Genomic DNA, 22,489 nt, shown 5'->3' on the forward strand with positions numbered 1-22,489 from the left:
TAAATAGGGTTTTAGAGTTTGTTGACATTACATCTTCATGGCAACAAAGTGGTAAAATTGTCTATAACTTTACACAGAAAAGGTCAGTAAGCGATTTTATCACACTAAAATCATGCATATTGTTTATGTCATGTGGCTATACTTTTGAAAATGTGAGTATTTTAATGTTCAGAAATGGACGCCTATTCACTTCCATTGTAAGTGCCTCACTGTAACCTCGTTATTTGCTTTTTTAAAGAAAAGAAGGAACAGGTCAAAATACATTTTTGTGGTAATCAATATTATGCCACAAAAGCTGTCAATTGAGCTTAACTTGTATTGAACCCGGTATATTTCTTTAAGTCTTTATATTCATGGTATTAATCAACATATTGTATACCATAAGCAAATTTTATATAATCAGAGGCAAAACATTTCCTGTCCTTTCTCCACTACCTCTATGAATAAAGATGGCCCTAGAGACTCTCTCGTCTTCCCCGCTTATCTCATCTCTTTATCTGCATTCATCATGTGGCATCCAAAATAAAGCCCTCAAAACTACACAGCATCATTCCAGTCTATAGAAAACTCACATCTTTCCATATTACATCCAAACATGTCCCACCCTTCAACAATCTGCATGGACAGACAGATAACTGTTATGAATTCACTCTGCCAATACCGGTGCTGACAGAATGAATTAGACAGCCAATTATAAAAGCTGATGAACACTTTCCAAATGAGTTCACCAACTGCTGCTTTGTAAAGCCATTGCACACAAACTTCCCCTAATTAAGCTGCAAAGCAGTGTTCCAGTGCAAACAGTCCCCTCGGAATTGAATACAAGGCCATTATGCAGCTGATGTGGAGTAAAATAAGTGTGCAGCACCCGTACTATTTCAATATATAATATATGCTCACATTCAGTTATTCCAAACATCCCACAGAAAAGAGGTCATTAAAATGTCACAGTCTCCCAGTGTCTGCATATATCGCTGTATCTTTTTTAATACGACTGTCACATACGCAAATGTGTGGAGGTGAGAGCTGGGTGAGAGATGATATCTCTACTGTGGATGGCAGGCAGGATCAGATACATGTACATACAGGAGGAACAGTACATCCCTCAGGGGGTAAAGCCGTTCCCCAACAAGCACAGTGATAACCCAGCACTCAGACACTAGCCCTGTAACATAGACTGTCATCTCACCCCAGGCAGTGTGCTATTTCTGCAGGCCTGCTGTACACCTGACAGGAGAAAGGGAGGAGACTCTGACTGTATCACAACATACCCCTCCCTCAGTGGGACCCAGAGACAGGGAGGAGAAGACACACTCAGTATGTAAACGTGCACAGTTATTTTCTAGCTACAATCTTCACCTGTCTGTTCAAGTATACATGACACAATGCGTAATCAAATATTTGAAGGAAGAACGTCAAATACGGGATATACATATACATGTCGAACATCACCTCTGTCCATCTAAGTATATGGGCACAAAGCCGAAGCCAGTTGTGGTCCCCTTAATGTGTATGCTGGACGAAGCCGAGCTACAGTACAATCACATTATCTAGGCCTGTTTGTCTGACTTAGCATTAGGGTTTACATGACATTTTATAAAGAAGAATTATAGTTTTTAAAGCAAATAATCGAATAATCAAATAATCGAAAAAATTTTCAACAAGGCACTAGATCTTTTCAATATTATATATAATAAAAGTGGCAATGTAACTGCAAAGAGAGAGTTGAAACTAGTTGTGACAGACATGCACTCTCTAAAAGGGTTTTTCATCTTCATAAAGCGCACCTACAAGTTGGGAGCAGAAAAAAGAACAAAGGAAGGACATGGAGGAGAAACGCAGCCAGACCACTGGTAATAAATGAATGTAAGCATGCTACCTGGCTAGATGGTGCTTGTTCGTTGTCATGCATTAAATTGCAACAATTAGCTAAAGTTTTGCAGTTGTGTCCTGTTTTTCAAAGGCACATGTTTTCAGACATTTCTGCAAGCTAGATTACTAAGGTGTTGACAACAGAAATAGTGTAGCTCGCCAAGATTTGTTCACAGACTCAATGCTATCTTTGTTTCAGTTTGTTAGCAAGCTAGTGATGGTAGTTGCAGCACTGGAGATGATTCAGTTAACCAAATTTGTCTTGTCTGCATTATTTTCAAGTGCCATACTGAAATATTTAGGGGCATCAAAGACAGCTGAGGATTCAGTTACACAATTTCCTTGTAAATAGCCATTTTGTATGTAATCATTACCTGGGGGGCCTCCAAGTAGGATTTTGCCTAGGGCCCCCATATGCTCTGAAATGACCCTGTCCACATGTAAATGCATACAAGGTCAAACTCTCATATGCACACATCTTCTTGCTCAAAGTCCTACCTTCTTCACAGTTTCCAGCATGGATTTGCCACCCTGCCACGGTTTGGAGCCCTTGCGGATACACGAAAGACTCGCCATGCTGTGCCATTTTCTGTCCTCCAGCTTCCTGTGGAAGGTGTTGGCCAGAAGCAGCACCGAATCATAGATGTAGCGGTTGGTGATCTGAAAAAATTAACAAAAAAACAACAACAGGGGATAGAGTAAAAAAAATAAAAGAAAGAAAGAAAGAAAGAGAGAGAGAGAGAGAGAGAGAGAGAGAGAGAGAGAGAGAGAGAGAGAGAGAGAGAGAGAGAGAGAGAGAGGGAGAGAGAGAAGAAATATGACATGAGCATAGAGAGCCAGAGACTCCAGATTAAAATTCTCTTACAAGATAAGGTGGACATAGCCGAGAAGAAATCATCTTTTTGTCTCTACCATGGAAAGGACAGCAGGTGATCACAAGTGCTCATTCAGAACTAGATGTGGCAATGGAAGGCAGTGTAATTTAATAAACAATAGAAAAGTCTAATTTAATACCTGCCATTTGTACTGTGATTTCTGTCTGTACAATCAAAACAATGCCTGCTCATGAGGCTTCAGGTCTCTGCCAGGCATAAAACTGTATGTCTGAGTCTGACTAGAGGTTGTTGCCCTCTGTGTTGTTGTTCTCTCTCACACATTTTCTATCTCCTCCCTCTATCTTGCCTGACAACCCTGTTGAAAAAATCAGCATTGCTGGTAACCAGCATGTTGTGTTTTGGATGCTATTCCCCCAGCATGGTATCCAGGCTAGCTTCCCCTCAACCAGAGATAGCTCATCCAAAAATTTTAATTTTGTAAATAATTTAATTTACTCACTGCCATGTTGATTAAAACCTGTATGACTTTCTTTCTTCCACTGAATACAACAAGAGATGTTAGGAAGAATGTTAGCCTCAGACGCCATTCACTTTCATTGTATGGAGAAAAAAAGTGCAATAAAAGTGAACAGTGTCTGAGGCTAACATTCTGCTTAACATCATAGTTTTGTTACATGGAAGAGAGAAAGGCATACAGGTTTATTCAATGTAAGGGTGAGTAAACAATGGCAGAATTTTTATTTTTGTTTGACGTATCCCTTTAACTATCTTTTCCAGCAAGCCTCCCTTGGGCAACCAGTTTCATCAGAATGAAATGCTGGGTGACCAGTAGTGCTCCTCACTCAAACACACAATATAATACCATACCGTGTGGTGTCAGCACAAAGAGTTAATTCTGCTCTGATCGACTGCACGCCTCTGGTCTATAGTGTTGTCTCCATTTTAATGAGAAGGTAATAAATAGAGTGGAGTGGTCATCAGGGTTTCCCATGTTGTTTATTAATCCACACTTCTCCTGCACACTTGACACTATATTGAGTGCCCGTACAATGTAACGTCATACCATGTTGACTAATGGCTGGGAAAAACCTCTAACCATCAGCTTTGGTTTCCCATAATTGTCATGAAGGCAATTTGTGAGGTAAGCTATTCACATATGGCCTCAGCATTGAAAACGTTCACAAGCAAATAGAGAAGCACAAAGAAAAAGCCATTCCAATTATTTTGGGAGTCACGCTCGGTTGGCTCAGTGAACAGCTATGAACAGGTATGCCCTGCTCTGGGGCTATAATGGCTTTGAGAACTGGTAGACTAACTGCCAATTACAGCATATGTACATCAGCTTCAAAGCAGACTGTGGAATAAAATGACAGCGCCGATTGGACTGATGTTCTCAGCTAATGTACCTCGCGCTTTGAACACAGCAGAGAGCATAAGATGAGATCTATTACAGCATCATTCGCACATTTCATGATACGGTATTTGCAGCAGGAGTTGAAACAACTGAAGCAACAAAGCAAGACCCAATGCCAAAGAAGTTAATAGTCAAAGGCAGGGTTAAATTCAGAGGGGAGAAGGCCTGCTGGCCAAGGAAGTCCATGAAGTCTGTTTGAAGTGCAGGAGTTAAGTCATTCTCTCCAAGGAAAATGAGAGATCAGTGGTCTACAGGGAACAGGAGGTGGAGAGGGGTATTCCAGAGGGAGGGTGGTATATACAGTACATCGACAGTGAAAGTCAGAGAGAGAGAGGGAGGGGAAAGAGAGACAGATGTGATATGCTTCAGTGCAATGTAAAATTGGGCCTCTGCTGGGTTGGGCTGCTGACCACTGAGCAGTGCTGAATCCTTGCTGTCAAACATGACCTGCCTATATGCATTATTCACTGCTACACAGAAAAGAACCCATGTCCACCCATATCTCTCTCTTACACATACCAAAAATGCATACACTACATGGCCAAAATTTTGTGGACACCCCCTTTAATTAGGTTTAGCTTATTTAAGCAATACCCATTACTAGCAGGTGCATAAAATAAAGTATACAGCCAATTAATCTCCTTAGACAAACATTTTAGTAGAATGGAGTGTAACTTTTCTGTTCCACCAAGACAATGCCCCTATGCTAAGGATGGGATAATATATTGAATTTTGAAATAACGGCAACCAAAATAAATGAGGAACCATATGAGGGCAAAAATTTCAATCCGTGTGATCATAAATGAAATGATTTGTCAAACATCAAAATCTCTCTGTCACCTTTTTTCTACACCATTTACAGGGTTCACAATAGCTGGAAAATCACCTTGTTTTGATGAAAGTGCTTAAAAGTGCTTTAAATTAAAATAGAACATTTCTTTCATGTAATGTGTGACCATCAAAGATGAGGTCCACGCACAAAGATGAGAATCACGCACATTAATTGAGTAATATGTGTTTTAATATAATTTGTGTTCTCGACAGTTAGTTGTTTATCAAAAAGTAAAAAGAGACCTTAATTTTAATCACACATAACATGGATGCAGTATAGAAACCATGCAACACTCCTCGTTAATGTCCGCTGAACAAAAACTATTCTTTGACACTCGTTGAACTATGGCTATTCTTAAAGAAAAAGTACAGTTTTAGAGCTTGTTACAAACATTTATGTAAACTCAATATACTGTATATCTGTGACCTGCAGTCAGCCCCTTCAAATCCTTCAGAGAAGGGCTGACATGAATTGAGACAGCAACATTACTCAAATTTGAAATGCTCTTCCCCGCATTTATCTAACAAATAAATGCATTAAAATACACAAATATACAACTTCAAAAACTACTTAAATTGAACATAGACTACCTCAAATATCTCTGCATTCTTTCTTCTGACGAAGTGTAAACAGTCTGTGATAGCCAATCAAATCAAGCTTTAGAGCTATGTCACAACGTGCCTCCTTCAGAGGATTTTTTTAAGGGTTGTGTGATTCATTTGTATTAGCAGAGTAACAGAAAATCTGACCAATCAGATGTGTTAATTTCACCATTCAGCTGTTTTCCCCCTTCACAGGAGAAGCGGTTACGCACTGAATGAACATAAAAAAAAAGATTGATTGAAGGGGTACCTGGTTAATGCACCACACGCCACTGCTGTATATACTTGTAACTTGTACACATTATTTTAAAACAGTGACAGAAAACAACTACAGCTTCCCCTTGCATGTTATAGAGGAGTTTTGATTGCAACCCTTCATATTTCAGGACAGGTTTTGTCCTTTTATATCGTTTGTCCTTCACCTGATTAGCCTAAATGTAGGCAGCTATTTTTGAAGGTTTATTTGTTTAATATCTTTTCTTATAGAGAAATATATATTATTTGAACTTTGAGCATTTATATTGTGTATTAGATAACTTTATTGTTATGAGGAATTATAACATTTTTCATAAAAATAAAACGCAATTTTCTGTCATACTTTGTCATTTACAGTAAGTGTTGTTTTAAATTTAATCAAGATTATATCGAATTGTGAACCTCATATCGTACATCGAACCAAAACATGAGATAACTATATTGTCCCAACCCTAACCTATGTGCAAAGAGAGCCCAGACCTGAACCCCACTGAACACCTTTGGGATGAATTAGAATGCTCACTACGAGCCAGACTGCATAGCCCAACATCAGTGCCTGACCTCACTGATGCTCTTATGGGAGTCTGAATGGGAGCAAATCACAGCAGTCATGTTCCATCTAGTGGAAAGTCTTTCCAGATGCCATTAGTTTTGAAATTAATGTAAATGCACAAGCACATACAGTACTGTATAGGGTGTAGTGTTCTGGTGTCCATATTCTTTTGGCCATGTATTGTATTTTAGGGATAGGCGGATCAATCCTAAAGTATCGATACTTCTGATACTGATACTTTATCAAAAATATCGATCCTCACATAAAAATATAAATTCTAAAATAAAAATTTAAACTACGGATATTATTATTTGGTTACCATGAACATGAACATTAATCATAAGCTTCAAAGTGAAATAAAAATCATTAGGCTAAATTAGCAGATTCTTGTGCAGGATGGGAACTATTTCTTCTCCCGCTCATCTTAACATGCATGCTGAAAAACACAAGCAGACAAGCGCTTGCGCCGTCACAATGCTTGTTCAAACAAGAGGGATCAGTGCCTTGTAGAGGTAATGACAGAAAATCAGAGAAACAGCTTCTGGGGTAAATTCACACTAAATAACAACATATCTAAAGGTGGCATTTCTCATAATGAGTTTGTGTGTAATTGTTATTAATACATAATTAGATAAAATAGTTAAACATGGTTTTACTACAGTAATATTGCAGTAGTTAATATTGTAAATGGTTAATTGTGTGGTAACAATGGTTTAACTAAATCCCATGGTTAAACTATAGTTACTGTAGTGAAACCATGATTAATTTTTGTAAGGGTAAACAAAACAGAAGTCTAATAATTTTCAGTTTAGGCTCACAAATGTAAAAGTAAAATAATAATAATGTCTTGAATTAGGACTAAAAATAATATTTTAAATTACCCCTTTTATCCCAAGAAAAAAAAAAAAAAAAAAAAAAAGCAATTTAATAGAAGTATTGGTATTGACTTGAAATAATTGGTATAGGATCAAAAAGAAAATAAGTGGTATCGCCCTTCCCTAGTGTATTTGCCCATGCCGATACCAACATACACCTACAAAATAATATTATATATTTATATAAATATAAATTAATTTTAATAATGAGAAAAGGTTTTGAAAAAGTGATATACTGTGTAAAGTTTAACATTACTGAGTGCTCAGTACATTTCACATCTGTCAATGTCTGTTGATTTTTGTATAAATTAAGTATGTGAGAAATATACACCATTAGATGAATATTAGAAAACATGAATGGCACCCATGGGCATATTGTAAAGAAATAGAAAATCAATAAAACAAGGTAGCTAATTTCAGCATTGGCATTTTCATGTTTTCTAATAATGTTAGGTTAGGCTAATGATTGGCTAACGGCAACAGTTAATGGACACAATCAAAAAAGCAAATGAAGGGAGATGATTAAGTTGAAGAGGTATGCAACAAATGGGAGGATCGCACCTCTAACATGTGTGCCTTTGGGTCTTTGGGGTCGCAGAGGGAGGTGTTGATGCGGTGGTTGCCCCTGACACAGCGCTGGCTGGTGTTCTGTGGGAGAAGGAAGGTCTGTCTCACCAGGGTCAGTCGACCTATAGACTTCATTACTAACTCCTGCACATCCAGGTCTGAAATCTCCTGCAGCATGTGAAAGTGACAGATAGGGGAAATTGAGAACAGAGTGTAAAACAGAGTGTAAAAAATAAATAAAACATTGTTTAATGATTACAGTGTAGAGAGAAAAAAGCTGAAAAGGGTGAGGCTGTCACAGGTGTTCTGGAGTCATGTTTCCCCTGGATATTTATTTATATATTTATTTATAGAAAGAAAGAAAGAAAGAAAGAAAGAAAGAAAGAAAAAATTTGCCTAAAGTGCCAGAATAATTAATTGTTTAGTTATTAAAATGTAAACTAAAATAACCATACAATGCAGGAACATTGGCTACAAAAATAAAGGGCACCTTGCTGAGCAGAACTTGCCTTGTTTTACAACTGAAAGACTAAGCAGAATTAGGTCAAAGAAACATTGATTACAATTATGATTTATTTTTCACTTTAACGTAAATAACAAACTTTATGTTGAGAGAAAGAAAATGGGTTCAACATTAAATATGAAACAAAATGTTTTCTTTCTATATGTTTCGTTTCATCGTCTTGAAACCAAAATAGCTATCCACGTGATTCGTGTAGAACCACAAACATTATTAGCTCTTTAAACTTTCTCTGACCTAACTGTTGGTAACATTCAATTGAATGTTATTAGGCTATGTTACAACTCATATTATAGTTACACTAGTTCTTTTCATACCTTTTCAAAAGTTATTGATATAATTTGTTGTGAGGTAAAAGCGAATCACCATCGCGGCATTCCAGTCAATCACACGGGGAATCCCTGCTGTGAATAAGTGCATGATTGCAGCTGTATGATTTAATGGAATATTCCGGGTTCAATACAAGTTAAGCTCATTTAACAGCATTTGTGGCATAATGTTGATTACCACAAAAATGTATTTCGACTCATCCCTCCTTTTCTTGTAAAAAAGAAAAAAATGGAAGTAACAGTGAGGCACTTACAATGGAAGTGAATGGGGCCAATTTTTGGAGGGCTTAAATGCAGAAATGTGAAGCTTGTAATTTTATAAACGCACTTACATTAATTCTTCTGTTAAAACTCATGTATTATTTGAGCTGTAAAGTTGTTAAATCTTCATTTTATAGTCGTTTTAGGGTTGTAGGGTTTGTTGACATTACATCGTCATGGCAACAAAGTTGTAAAATTGGCTATAACTTTACACAGAAAAGGTTAGTAAGCAACTTCATCAGACTAAAATCATGTTAACATGCATATAGTTTATGTCTTGTGGTTAAACTTTTAAAAATGTGAATATTTTAACTCCTTTCCATTGTAAGTGCCTCACTGTAAACCGCATTTTTTTGAAAGAAAAGGAGGGGCATGTCAAAATTTTTTTTGTGGCTATCAACATTATACCAAAAATGCTGTCAATTGAGCTTAACTTGTATTGAACACAGAATATTCCTTTAAGTACTGTAAATAACATCTTTGATTCGGACACCGTTCTTTGCCAGGTTAAATCAAATTTTACTGAAACTTCCCTAAAGATTGTAGGCCTATCTCAAAAATTTGGCTAAATCTTTTCTGCACTGACCACGATAAAACATTAGCCAGAGATTGGGGCAAAAATGCCCCGAATATTTAAAATGTGTTTATATAATGTAGTAGTTTTTATCTGTTAAATAACATATTTCATGATATTCTGTGATGGGCTTATCTTGTTATGGTTTTAGAGAAAAATACTTATTCAGTAAAGAGCTGTATAAACGGACCAGACATTAATATACATTCTAACAGAGCGTTTATTGTTCAGATTGAGAATTTATTTAATTATTCGATTAATTGAAGCATTTGATATACTGTAAATGAACAATACACTGAGTTTTATATAGTTCAAAATACTATGAAAAATGCCCATTAAAATCCAATTCCAGTAGGGTAACTGTCCCTTAAATATAATAATAATAATAATAATAATAATAATAATAATAATAATAATTCAAGTTAATTTCTGACAATGGTACTGGTACAAAATTAAAAAAAACAAAAAAAAAGTAAACTTTCTGTACACATTAAGTTGCCCTTTATCATCAGTCAAGGTCAAATTCTCCAGAGCTCAAATTCTCAAAAAGTGGCTCCAATTTGAATCCCATAAACATAACTATTTAAAATGATCTTCAGTGTTATGGTTACCCTCATGAATGGGTGTTCAGAGTGCTGCCAAAAGGCAGAAAGACATGACCATGTGTGCTTGCGTGTCCTTGCGCAGCCTTGGGAGGTATGATTGCTAATTTTGGCCTGAAGCCGTCTTTTCCACAGGCAGGCAGAGCGAAGCGAGCGAGCCGGGAAAGATGTGATGAGAATAGACAGGGAACGTCCCCCAGTGAATGTAGACTTCAGAGCGGTCAAGCTGTTTCCTTTGACAGCCTTCACTTTTGAGTTTCATTCTTACCTGCAAAACTGTGATTGCCGGTGACTGGCTCTCATGAAGTATGTCATTAAATTTGAACTTGCGGCACTATCGGCATGCTGGGGAACTTACTTGGAATGTCGAAGCTGTTTGGCCTCAATAAGATTAAAATGAATGTTGTCTACTATGCAACCTGCTCTCTGAAAGGTAATTTTATGGTTTCTGATTGGAGGAATCAAAGTCTGTCAAACAGTGTTCGGGCAGCTGCTAATTAACATTGTAGGAATGATGGAGGACAAATTAGGATACATTATTAAATATCAAATCAAGAGAGGGCACATGAGGCCTTAATAATGTGTAGCCCAACAATCAAGATCACAGAGGACATCACTCTTTCACAGACCTGAAAATACCAACACTGAGTGGCTTACACCCCCAGATGACAAACACAAAAGGCCCTTGATGCTTAATTAGGAACAGCACTAAATTAGAATGACACAAATATAAGCCTACAGGGTTCTGGCCCAATTTTAGGGTTCAGGTTTTGGCAGTGGCTCAGTTTTTCCCCTTAGAGTGCTGTCAAGCAAGGCCAACTATAAGCAATGTGTGTCCATAAAGGGGCACAACGAGGTAATGTCAAATGCCTTTGTGCTTAAAATCTGAGAATATAAATCTTTCCTCAGATGCACTCAGTGCTACACCTACCTACACTGGTAAGCCCTTGTAGACTGATGAGATTAGAAAGTTAGCAGAAATACTGAAAGTCTGCAATATTTGTTCAAATTTATATGATCAAAGATGCTTCTGAAGACACTTCAGAAAGTACTCAAGGATATTTTTGAGCAGCTGAAAAATCATTTAATCTGCACCAACATTCTTAAAGGGGTCAAAACATTTATTTTATTATTTTATTTTCTCCAGAGGTCCACTTATAATGTTAGTCAAGGTTATTAGTGGACTAATAACAATAATGTTAGTCAAGGCTGCATATTTGGAGTTGAGTTGAGTCATGATTTAGTTCACATGACCATTTTTCACCCTCACCTTTAAAATAAAATGGGCAGTTTTTTGCTGCTGTGCCTTTAAGACTTTAACTACCTTTAAAGCTGAAGTGTGTAATTTCTGTGCCACCAGTGCCACCAAATGAAACTGCAAAAATAAAACTTCAGCTTTAAGTGGCAGGTGTCAATGTCTTCTTCGCATGTGAAATGAGATGCAGCGCTTTGCTGTGTTTACGCACAGGCTGCAGTTGTGCTGTCAGGTCCAATATAGTTTGCAGTGACCTACCTTAATTAACAGCCCCTTTGCATCGGAGACCTTATTAAAAGTAAACTTCAGCCACTCTTTCCTAACATTGGAATCCTATGGAAGGATATGCAAAGCAGCTGGTGTGGCACACAGCTAAAAACAGCAAAGGTTTGGTGGACTTTCCTGCATTTGACTCTTATAGTTATTTTGGTGTTAGGAATCATGGGCCAAGTTTCTGAAAACCAAAAAAGCACTTTAGATGTATAAATGTGGTCAGTCATGTGCTTATGTATTGAGCTGTCTTGACGTCAGAAAGTTGAAAATTTTCAGAACAAGGTGTTTTTGCCGCTTTGTTTCAATAGATGATCTTTTGGGACTGGGGAGAAAGTTTTAAGTTCTAAAAGTTACAGTATGTTTTATACTATATAACTATTTTATCTCGAAAAAACAAAACAAGGAAAACCTGATTTTTCATTAAATGATCCCTTTAAAGAAAACCAGAGGGATTAATTGCGATTGCCATAAAAATGGACTTTTAGTTGTTGAAACAGCTATAATTCAGCCAACAGAGCTTGCCCACAAGGTCTATATCTTCACTCTCCTCCCTCCTTGTCAGTGAAACATTTTGCAAAATGCTTTATTCTTTATGGACTACTGAATTATTTTGGAGAGCTTTTCCCACACTTGCCAGATCTAATTTAAATCATTGAACTGTAATTTGTCCTTATCTGGCCGCAAGGATCGGGCTATTAAGATTAAGCCTATGGGCGCCTCTCACTTACACAAATACATATGTAAAGTTGTCCTGTCCAGGGTTAGCCCTTTAAAAATCTAATGTAAAATAGCTTACAACATGTTTTCATTTAGCTAGGCCAGCTAAATTGCTGCAAAAATAACTAATTTTGTTTGAAGAATAAACTGTATTTCCAACCAAATTACTTGGAAGAACCTACCTCATTTATGATGATCCAGTGACAATCAAAAGCCACAAGATTAGTTTCCACCACCTGGAGATAAAGAAAGAGAGATAGATTCAGAAAATTAGAAACTGAATGAAATATTGTTAGAAGTGAGAACAGGAACATTTTCAAAGCCAAATGAAGTTTCCTGCAGTTTAATTTGTGTGCTCACTTGGAATACATGAAAGAACTTTTCAACTTTTAGTGGACATAAATCTTTGCCTGGCAGTCAAAGTTTGACTGGTTAAACATGGGCAGTTAGTTGCTGCTAAGATGCTGTAACTACACCATTCAATAGGCAAAAAGCCAGTTTCTCCATTGACGGACACAGCTCAGTATAGTTGTTAATGAAGGGCTTGTGACTGTGGTGCCATTCTTGTGGTGCCATCAGTGTTGTTAGGACATAATTTTTATCTGAGGCTCCTGTGTAATTAATCACATGGCATTTATGGCTCAGGTGATTGGCTAAAATGTCAAGATAAGAGCACTTAAAGAGAACAATATGGTATAAACATAAATGGGTATAAATATAAATCTGCATATGTATTTGCATATGTACACTACCATTCTAAAGTTTGGGGTCACATGCCTGAAATGTTTCTCATGATCTTAAAAACCTTTTGATCTGAAGGCGTATGCTTAAATGTTTGAAATTAGTTTTGTAGACAAAAATATAACTGTGCCAACATATTAATTTATTTAATTACAAAACTAAAATCTTTTGAAATGGATGACTTGGACTGAATAATTAAGAAAAGCAGCCACTAAGTGCCCAGCATATAGATGGGAACTCCTTCAATACTGTTTTAAAAACATCCCAGGGTGATACCTCAAGTAGTTGGTTGAGAAAATGCCAAGAGTACATTTCTGCAAAATCTAGGCAAAGTGTGGCCAATTTGAAGATGCTAAAATATAACACAGTTTTGATTTATTTTGGATTTTTTTAGTCACAACATAATTCCCATAGTTCCATTTATATTATTCCATAGTTGTGATGACTTTACTATTAATCTGAAATGTGAAGAAAAAAAATGAAGAAAAAAATAAATAAATAAATAAATAAATAAATAAAGAATGAGTATGTAACCATAAACTTTTGAGCGGTAGTGTATTTGAGGGCATAAAGTGCAAAATATGTGCAAACAGTGAAAAATAGTGTAAAAATAGCCATTTCACAGCTGTGCAACAGGTATCATCTCTGGCTCTCTCTCTCTCTCTCTCCACACCTAACCTTTATCAATGTGTCTCCTGTCCAGTGTACCAGCACAGAATTTCATTAACCATAATTACGTAGGTGAATAAACGTGGGTGTCATAAAACATTTTGTTCATAAACAAAAGGAACAGCTGGAGAATCTGATGGCTGGAGCAGCACTAATAGTGTTTAATCTCCCACAAACATCTAATAAAACTTTTAATTACAAAGGTGACAAGAGGTATAAAATATCCCATCGATTGTTATCGATCCCATCGGCTCTGTTAACATTAAAGCTCAGGGGGCTTTAAGCTGGGAGTCTTCATGAATGATTTTTAGATATAGAATGTCTATTTGTAATTACTTTGAAACTGTTATGATAATTGTATGACATTCTTCATTTAGCACAATGCGCTTTTTGACACCCAAACAAGAGTAGACATAAAATTATTATTATTAATTATATGGCCCAGTCCTTTTGGTGTCTGATGCTTGGTGACATTATGAGAGTGGCTCTTCAGCGTAGTGTTGTGGATGGAAAAAAATAAAAATTTGTGTGTGGATCATCAGAGCAGTATATGGATCAGTCGTCTGAATATAGCCTAAAGCTTTGGTTCAGGGTCTTTCTTACCATCTGATTCAGAGGCAGATGGTTCTGCTTAATTAAAGCATTGGCTAAACTTCTACTAGAATAAAATGAACCTCTAAGGATTACCATAGTGCCAAGAAAATGCACCAAGATTGTTACACAGTGTGGTTGACCGGAACAAATGTCTCTCTACATCATAAAAGCAAAATATTTAAATAGCTAAATAGGAGATAAAAAAAAAAAAAAAATGCAAATAAAGATTATGTTGAGAGGTGTGTTGTCCGTTGCCAATTAGAAAGATATTGATTCTGGCAGCGGGCTTAAAGCTGGCACAGAAAAGATGCTCAGGCCTAACATAGAATGACTGATTTAGGAAAATCCTGTTGCAACAGATCTGACCAAGTTAAAAAGCATCTTCCCCTGAGCAGGATCAGGCTCAGAAAAAGAGCAAATACGTCTCTGATTTTCCTTAAGAATCACAGAGTAGGACAATCTCAGTGGGAAAGCCATGGGTTCAAGGTTTGGATGGTTAGCAATGGTCCTGTTAGCCCTTGTTGGTAGATGCCGTTTCTACATCATCAGGTTTCAAAACATATTTCGCTATTGACGGCCTTGCTGAAAAAAACAAAACAAAACAAAAAAACAGCATTACTTACTAGCTTAACCAGAAAGAGTTCCTTGATCAATCAGCTTACCCAGAAAGACCACCTGCACCAGCTAATAGCTATGCTGGTCCATCAGCTAGACCAACATAAACCAGCATGCAAATCACATAGTTCAAGAGGGTCCTGTCCCAGCCGCACAACTGCCATTGAGATTAACAGGAATGCCAACGGATAGCTTTCTCCGAGTATTAAAAACCTCCATGGGTATAGTCATCACATACAGTACGAATGAACCATGCTAAAGTATCAAAATGGCAGTGCGATTACGAATGTCTGGGAATCCGCTGTGCTATGCAGACAGCATACACCCCTAAATGACAGCGGGTTAACGTAAAGTCTTATGCAAGCAAGATCAAAGCTTGTAATCACACAGAGCCTCTCACTCATTGCCATTGCTGTCACCTGTAAATCTACCCTTGTCTGAGAAATAGAGAGAGGGCATGGGAATCCAGGTTGAGGTTGTTGAGTTCAGGGAGCCGTCACCTCAGTGCTGCAAGGTCTTAACTTGCTTTAATGTGAAATCTCATTGAAGAATAAATAGGTATCGCTAACACCAATCATCCATCACTTACAATTTCATCCTATTATTCTTTTTCCTTCTTTTGTGATGAGTTAGAGTGTTCGCAACCTGCCTTTTACAATCACAAATTAGAAAAAAAAGTACCCTCAAGGAGAGACATTCAAGCTCAAACCACTTTCAAATACAACCATTTGTTTAATTATATGGTGAAGGCAATGTCCTTCAAAAAGGTGCATTTGTAGAATGATGATTATTGTTATTATCTCATATTTTCCACCTGTCTGAGCCTTGGAATTTGTAGATGAGATGGCATGTATTCATTAAAGAGAGCCAGACGCAGAGATGATCAGAATTAGACGTGAACTATCATCCGCCAAGCACAATAAGATGCCTCCACACCACCACTTCTTACTGCATAACTGACTCATCTGATCCAGAGCTTAAAACTTTCCATCAAGAACTTTCGGAAGAAATTTCAGTTTGTATCATGACTTACTGTTTCATATTTAAAGGTGCAATATGTAACAATTTTCATGTATATATATATATATATATATATATATATATATATATATATATATATATATATTTTATTTTATTTTATTTATTTATTTATTTATTTTTTGCCAATGTGTAAACGGCTTGTAACGCAACTTAAAAAATGAGCCCTTCCTGGACTTCTTAGGTTGCCTATTAAAGCCTGTAGACTGATTTTCATGTGAAGGGAGTAGGTCGGTTTTGCCAGGAAAATCCAAAGGATGTGACGTTTATGCGCACTCCCAAGAGCCTTGCCTCAGTAATAGCTTCTCTTCCGCTATTCAACAGCGACAACAGACAGTCTGCAACACTAGGTAACATTATCTTAGAGATGGAATCCAGCAAACGTCCGGCTCCCAGCACAACACCGACTCCTACACAAACTCAGAGTAAGCCAAAAAAAATGGATCTACTGAATCCAGTCTGGCTAAGCGGGAACATGATTGTGGTCGAGAGAAAACTAGAGTGAACATCGGCAGGGCATTTGTTTCCTGGAGGGACCTTCGTTCAGTTTTGAGGATCAAAACCGACCCTGAATTGGCGTTCTTATTGGACAGGTAAGCTTACATAACTGCAAAGCATGTGAAATACAGTGCCACAAGGATTGATCTGTGTAATTTTAGCTAACTTGATCTTGCCTGCTAACGCTGACGAAATTGCAAGCTACCTTGCTTCGTAACTTTCAAATAATTTCAACAATATTCTCTTTATACTAAAAGTCAGGTATACAGGAACAATTTAAGCAAATACGCTGGTTTCTTGATCATAGTACAACATATGACATACAAAACATACAATAGTGCAACATAACAGTGCAGTGTAATAGTAAACTGTCTGGTATAGTTCGGTAGTATGTAGATGTATGTGTGTATCAGTATGCTATACTAGCTGATAAGTAGTGTTAGTTTAGTTTCAAAGTTTGTGGTAAAACAATCATAACTGTTTAATTTTAATTATGCTACCTCTTCTGTCAGCATGATGCCAGTGAATCACATTCATTCTCTTTGTACGTTACTTCATTGTTTTGGCCGATGCTCGCTCGCTCACATCCCTATGGAGTGTGTGCACAAGCGCAAGCACGAGCAATGGGTAGCTGGCTGCAGTTCACTTAACGGTCACAGGTGTCATTAATAACAAGGGTTTCTGAATCTTACATACTGCATCTTTAACATTGCCATGCATTGTTTCATATGTAAACTCCTACAAAGCCCATACATATTGTAAATGCATTTGCAGGGGAAATTGAAATTATTTTCAAGTGGAGATGAATGTGTGAGAACTGTTACTGAATAGAAGTAATCATTAATGTTATGCAAGGCTAGATACCCCTGCTAAAGACCAGGCAAGACTTCCTTCTCCAACTGGAGAGAGTACAATCTGGTCGACTAGTTTAGTGTTGTTGGTGACCAGTGGTTATGCTGGTCCACCACCTAGACTAGCACCAAATCAGCACTAATCAGTATAAACCAACTTTGAACAGCATTTGGTCTTTTTAGTAGGGGAGACACTTTAGTGGATGTACGAAGTCAGCTCCCCTCAAGTTCGCACCTGTGTCCTGGAAGAATAACAACAGGTGTAGTTCAACACTAGAGCTGAAACGATTTGTTGACATTATCGACAACGTCGACGATAAAAAATTGTTGACAAAACTTTTCGTTGTCGAGTAGTCGTTTGATCTAATTTAACGTAACATGAGATCAGATATGAAACTAATGATGCCGTGAGAGAGGAGTACTGCATCTCGTGCCTGATTAAGGAAAGAAAACAGCTTACAGTCCTGACGCACTCCAAACTTTCCAAACAGCTTCAGGTGATGTAGATCGCAAAGTATGAGGAAATTACACAAAAATACAAAATAACTAAATACAGAAGCACTCTTGTTGTGGAATAAGCGAAGCTGGAGCTGCCGTTCCACTGAAGCAAAATTTGCGTGTCAGAGCGCCTTTAAAGGAAACACCCCGCTGTTATATCTTTAATGCATCCTTTATTAAATTTCAAGTAATAGGGAAGCAGGTCATGTTAATAAGTACAAACTCTGAAACTGGCATATCTCTGTGTGGTCAGCGCTGCTTCTATGAGTCACGTGAAGTGACCCGTTCTTAGGGGAGAGATTGAAACTGCACCCGGCTGATGTATACTCTGGCGCTGGCACGCTCATCCCTCGCGGGGCCCCACGCTTGCTCCAGTTAGATTATAATGTAATGGCTCGCCAAGTGAATCATAATACATGTGTTGCAGTGTGTATCTTATCGTGAAGAATATCGGCGATATGCAGCTCTATTAAGAAGAGAGTTAAAGATCGATTTTTTTTGAGAGTTAAAGATGGATTCAAAGTTGTTGTTTGGCTTGTTTTCCAATATGTATATCTAAAACATTTATGTTACGAGCTATAATGCAGGAAAAAATGTTTTTATCTGAGAATGTTGAATATATTTAATATTTTAAAATAAGATACATTTACCTGAAGCAACATATACAATATTTAGACTTGCTTTCTGAGAATGTACAGTATCTTGAATATAATTATATTTTGACTTTACTGCACTGGCAGAAGAATAAACAAGTGCAAAAAATACACTTATATACAAAATTCACTTATATTCAAGATACATTCTCTGAAAGCAAGCCTAAATATATTATATGTTGTTTATCAGGTAAATGTATCTTGTTATTATCTTGATTTTTATATAATTTAAAATAGAAAACAAGACAAGACACTAAATTACAATAGGATTTTTATTTATTTATTTTATTTATTTTTTTTTTTAACTGAATGAAACTTAAAAAGTATTTTTTTATTATTATTCAATGAATGTCATTTAGAGGTATTTTTAAAAGATGATTTTGTCCTCTTTATTATTAGTAAGCACATTTATTACAACCTTTTAAGTCAAGTTACAAGCTGAATAGTTGGTTTAGAGCTAATGATTTATCATTGCAATAATTGCCCGAATAGTCGAATAATTGTTAAATTCCACTTAGTTTTATATTTTGTTGGTTTCTATCTAATGCAATGACATTTATACATTTGTTAAGTGTGGCTTATATAAAAAGATAAAAATGTTTAAGAAGCCAAGCTTTATACACTTGTAATCCCATTGTGATCATATTTGCATCTATTAAAGTTGAAATGTGCAATTTCTAAGCCATTAGTCACACTAAACAACATTTCTAAATAATACTTTGTTTTAAAATATAAAGAAGCTCACAGAGGCCATAAAATAAGTTGTGATCTCAAGAAAACAAGAAAGAAAAATAATACAAAATGAATGGCCTCTGTGAGCTTCCTTTTGTTTGGAAACAATCATTCTTTTTGCAATTCCATTTGGTGACACAAGTGGTGCATAAATTACACACTTCTCAGCTTTAAAGATCTTAAATGGTCTTTTCACCACAAAACAAATTACATCATTTACAATGTACATTAATGCAGTATGTTCTGAATGAGAGACAGAATAGAAGTCTCGCACAATGGCTTTACCCTGCTTGCATCCCTCTTTCATCTTAATTACCCTGAACTACCTGTTTAATTCAGCTCTGATCTCACCATAATGCACTTCTGATTTACTGTGGCAATAAACAGGGCTCTGGCCTCAAGGGCAAACCAGAGCAAACACATGACAGGCTTCAGGGTACACACAGAGCAAGGAACCGATCAGAGGCATTGATCACCTGTGTTCCGATAGATTAATACAGTTAAATCAAGGTTCTACACTCTCGACAGACCTGCTGAAACAGCAAACCTGAGTCTTGCTGAGTCTTGCTTAGTTGAAGTGACAAGATTTCTGGTGTTTTCTCCAAAGCAGTCATCTCTACAGCTTTAGCTTCTACCATCAAATAATTATAATGTAGTCAAATAATTACCTTGCAGGCTCATGTGTTGACAGCAGATGCAAGAAGCTGTAATGTGCAACATGGACGTAATTTCTCTCCATTACAATGTTTGATCCACATTGAGCAGAGTGTGGAACAACTGCGACAGCAGAAGATAAATAAAATGTTCTATTATTTTTTTTTTTTTTTTTTTCTTGAACACCCACATGGAATATATAAAAAGGTTAGAGTTGGAGATGTACCTGGGTATGTCATCACAAAAGAATGCTGCCGACTTATGGACCCTAATGGAGATGCTATAATTATAATTTTACATTGTGATTAAATGACCCACAGGTGAAGTTTCATGAAATTGCTGAACGCTGCCCTTTCTGATCTCTATTAATGCCTTTTTCAGTATTATTGAAGTCTCACAGTCCATTCGCTGACTGTCTGATGCATATTCCATGTAAAATTGGAAAGTGCTTTCTTGTCTGGCAAGCTCTAATTGTATTGGCTGGCTTTTTGCAACCTCCAGAAGTAAAGGCACAAAGGTTTTTTTATGAGTCGCCAAGGAAACAAGGTTGTGATTTCAAGGTGCCGAGTTTATATTATGAGCACTTCAGAGAAAGAATTAATCATTAGATTTGACAATATTTGTATTAAATATTTGAACAATACTTAGAGAGTTTTGTTTAAGACACTTAGTAGCAAGTTAGCGACATATCTGTTGAACTGTATATTCTGCTTTTGTTTTCAAAGTTGTCTGTGAAATAATCAGTACTTATTAATTTTATCACTTTTTCTGCACATTTTCTGCAATTGTTTTCCAGGTTTTTTTTTTTTTTTTTTTTTTGCACAACTATTCACAGAGACTTCCGCAACATTATTTAATTTAATTTTAACTGCTCTCATGCTTGTCTATTATTTTTGTAAAAATGAAACACACTGTGGTTAATTGCTTTACATGTCAGTCAGATGGTATCTTCATTTCTAAATGGGTGGCTCTTGGCCAGAATAAGCAGCATTTTGCCATTTTGGTTTTATATTGTTTAGTCAAGGTCTATCTATGTAAGACTACAGTAGTATTGTGGTAATATGTCAATGTGTTATGAGACTGAATGTTGTTGTTCTTTGGAGGTTTTCTCTGGACATTTATGATTAAAAATGATATACAGCCCTGCATTGAGAAGAAACTTTCATAACCTCCATCCACTCAAGGCTAAACAAAAGATTTTATCATTAGGGAGACATGTTTCTCATTAGAGGCTCAAAGCATTTGACTCTTAGTTATCCCCTATCCCCAGATGCCAATCAGCAGTACTATGGGAACAATGCAACTCTTGTCATACCAAAAATTCTTCAGATGCTTTGGTTCCTTCTCATTATTCCCTGTGTGTTTAGCAAGTGCACTTGCACAAGTCAGAAATAGCACAAGAATAATCAAGAGCTCCTTTTTTTAAGTGCAGTAGTTCAATTCAATCTCTACGGGCTCACACCAGAAGCTTCTTAAACCCAAGCACTTGGTGCATCCCTCGACATCCGACAGAGTTGCACTAAAACAACGTCACCTAATCTGCCACAAGAGGGAGGTCACTAGATATTTTCTAACAGTCCTACGGAGTGCTGTTTGCTACTGGCTGGTGGTGGAAGAAGCAAAGTCTGACGGGTGGTGACAATGTAAGCGTGACCAGATGTGTGACCCTTGCATGAGTCTTTGCAATGGGTAATGGGACCGTGAGCCGGAAGAGGATTATAGGAGTAATCCACCCAGTGAAGGTTTATCAGCACATGCCATGTTTGTGTCACTATTCATCAACCACTTATTTGGGTGACTTGCAGCATTAATAAATAAATAAATGAAAATGCATGCTTTTGAAATAAGATGGTTCTCAAGGCAAGTAAATCCATTTAAAATTTAAAATGATGCAGGAAGTTCTAGATTTTGAGGAATGCTGGCTTTCCATCTCTGAATTGGAAAGTTGCTGATGGTAATTTTTCAAGATTCCCACTCTTTTTGACAGATTTTTTTTATTTTTTATTTACATGACTTGTCAAGTTGTTTGTAATTACTGGATACATATTTTTAACATAATTTCATGGAGATCACACTCAAAAAAGCAGACTGATCTCACAGTGAATTTGGAAACAGTAGGTTGGCTTTTCTTGAGATAGCTCAGTCTGTGCTTACAGAAATTTGAAGCAGTGCCCCCAGTAGCTGAAGCGAAAAGTGTTTTTGAACGTATAAGGCAATGTGTGAGCTTATTTCCAGATGAAATTACCACATAGGGATGCCAAAAGCGAGATGAAAAGCGAGTTGTTTTTAGCTGTAAAAGATGTAATCCAGTGAAGAGGAATGCATTTTGTATTAACACTACCCCCAAACCCCAACCCTAAACCTAACCGTCAATGGAGTAGAAATGTAATTGGGAAAATAAAACCTCTGAATCATGGTCGCCACTCATTATGCGAACACAGTCACTTCCTGGTTTCAACGCAGGACGAGAACCCAAGTCTCTCACTCTGCTGACACAACACGCTCTAGTCGTGCCACAGGAAAAGGTAAACACATTTAAACCGATGCAAAGCTTGTCAGTAACTCAACATAATGGGGCCAATGCCAGGGTACTGGAACATTTGGAAGAA

The 22,489-nt window shown here is 36.9% G+C and overlaps 1 protein-coding gene across 2 annotated transcripts in view; it reads right to left on the minus strand.

Moving 5' to 3' along the window:
* Window positions 1-22,489, minus strand: part of LOC127424243 (glutamate receptor ionotropic, delta-2-like) — a 618,756-nt gene that overhangs the window by 222,816 nt on the left and 373,451 nt on the right. For both annotated transcript variants that reach the window (XM_051669247.1, XM_051669248.1), the window contains exons 5-7: window positions 12,520-12,573; window positions 7,801-7,974; window positions 2,371-2,532 (exon numbers count right to left, since the gene is read on the minus strand). In XM_051669247.1, coding sequence (XP_051525207.1) covers window positions 2,371-2,532; window positions 7,801-7,974; window positions 12,520-12,573 — 390 coding nt within the window. The remainder of the gene's footprint in view (window positions 1-2,370; window positions 2,533-7,800; window positions 7,975-12,519; window positions 12,574-22,489) is intronic.

The sequence above is a fragment of the Myxocyprinus asiaticus genome, chromosome 33 (assembly GCF_019703515.2).
Source record: "Myxocyprinus asiaticus isolate MX2 ecotype Aquarium Trade chromosome 33, UBuf_Myxa_2, whole genome shotgun sequence".
Lineage (NCBI taxonomy): Eukaryota > Metazoa > Chordata > Actinopteri > Cypriniformes > Catostomidae > Myxocyprinus > Myxocyprinus asiaticus.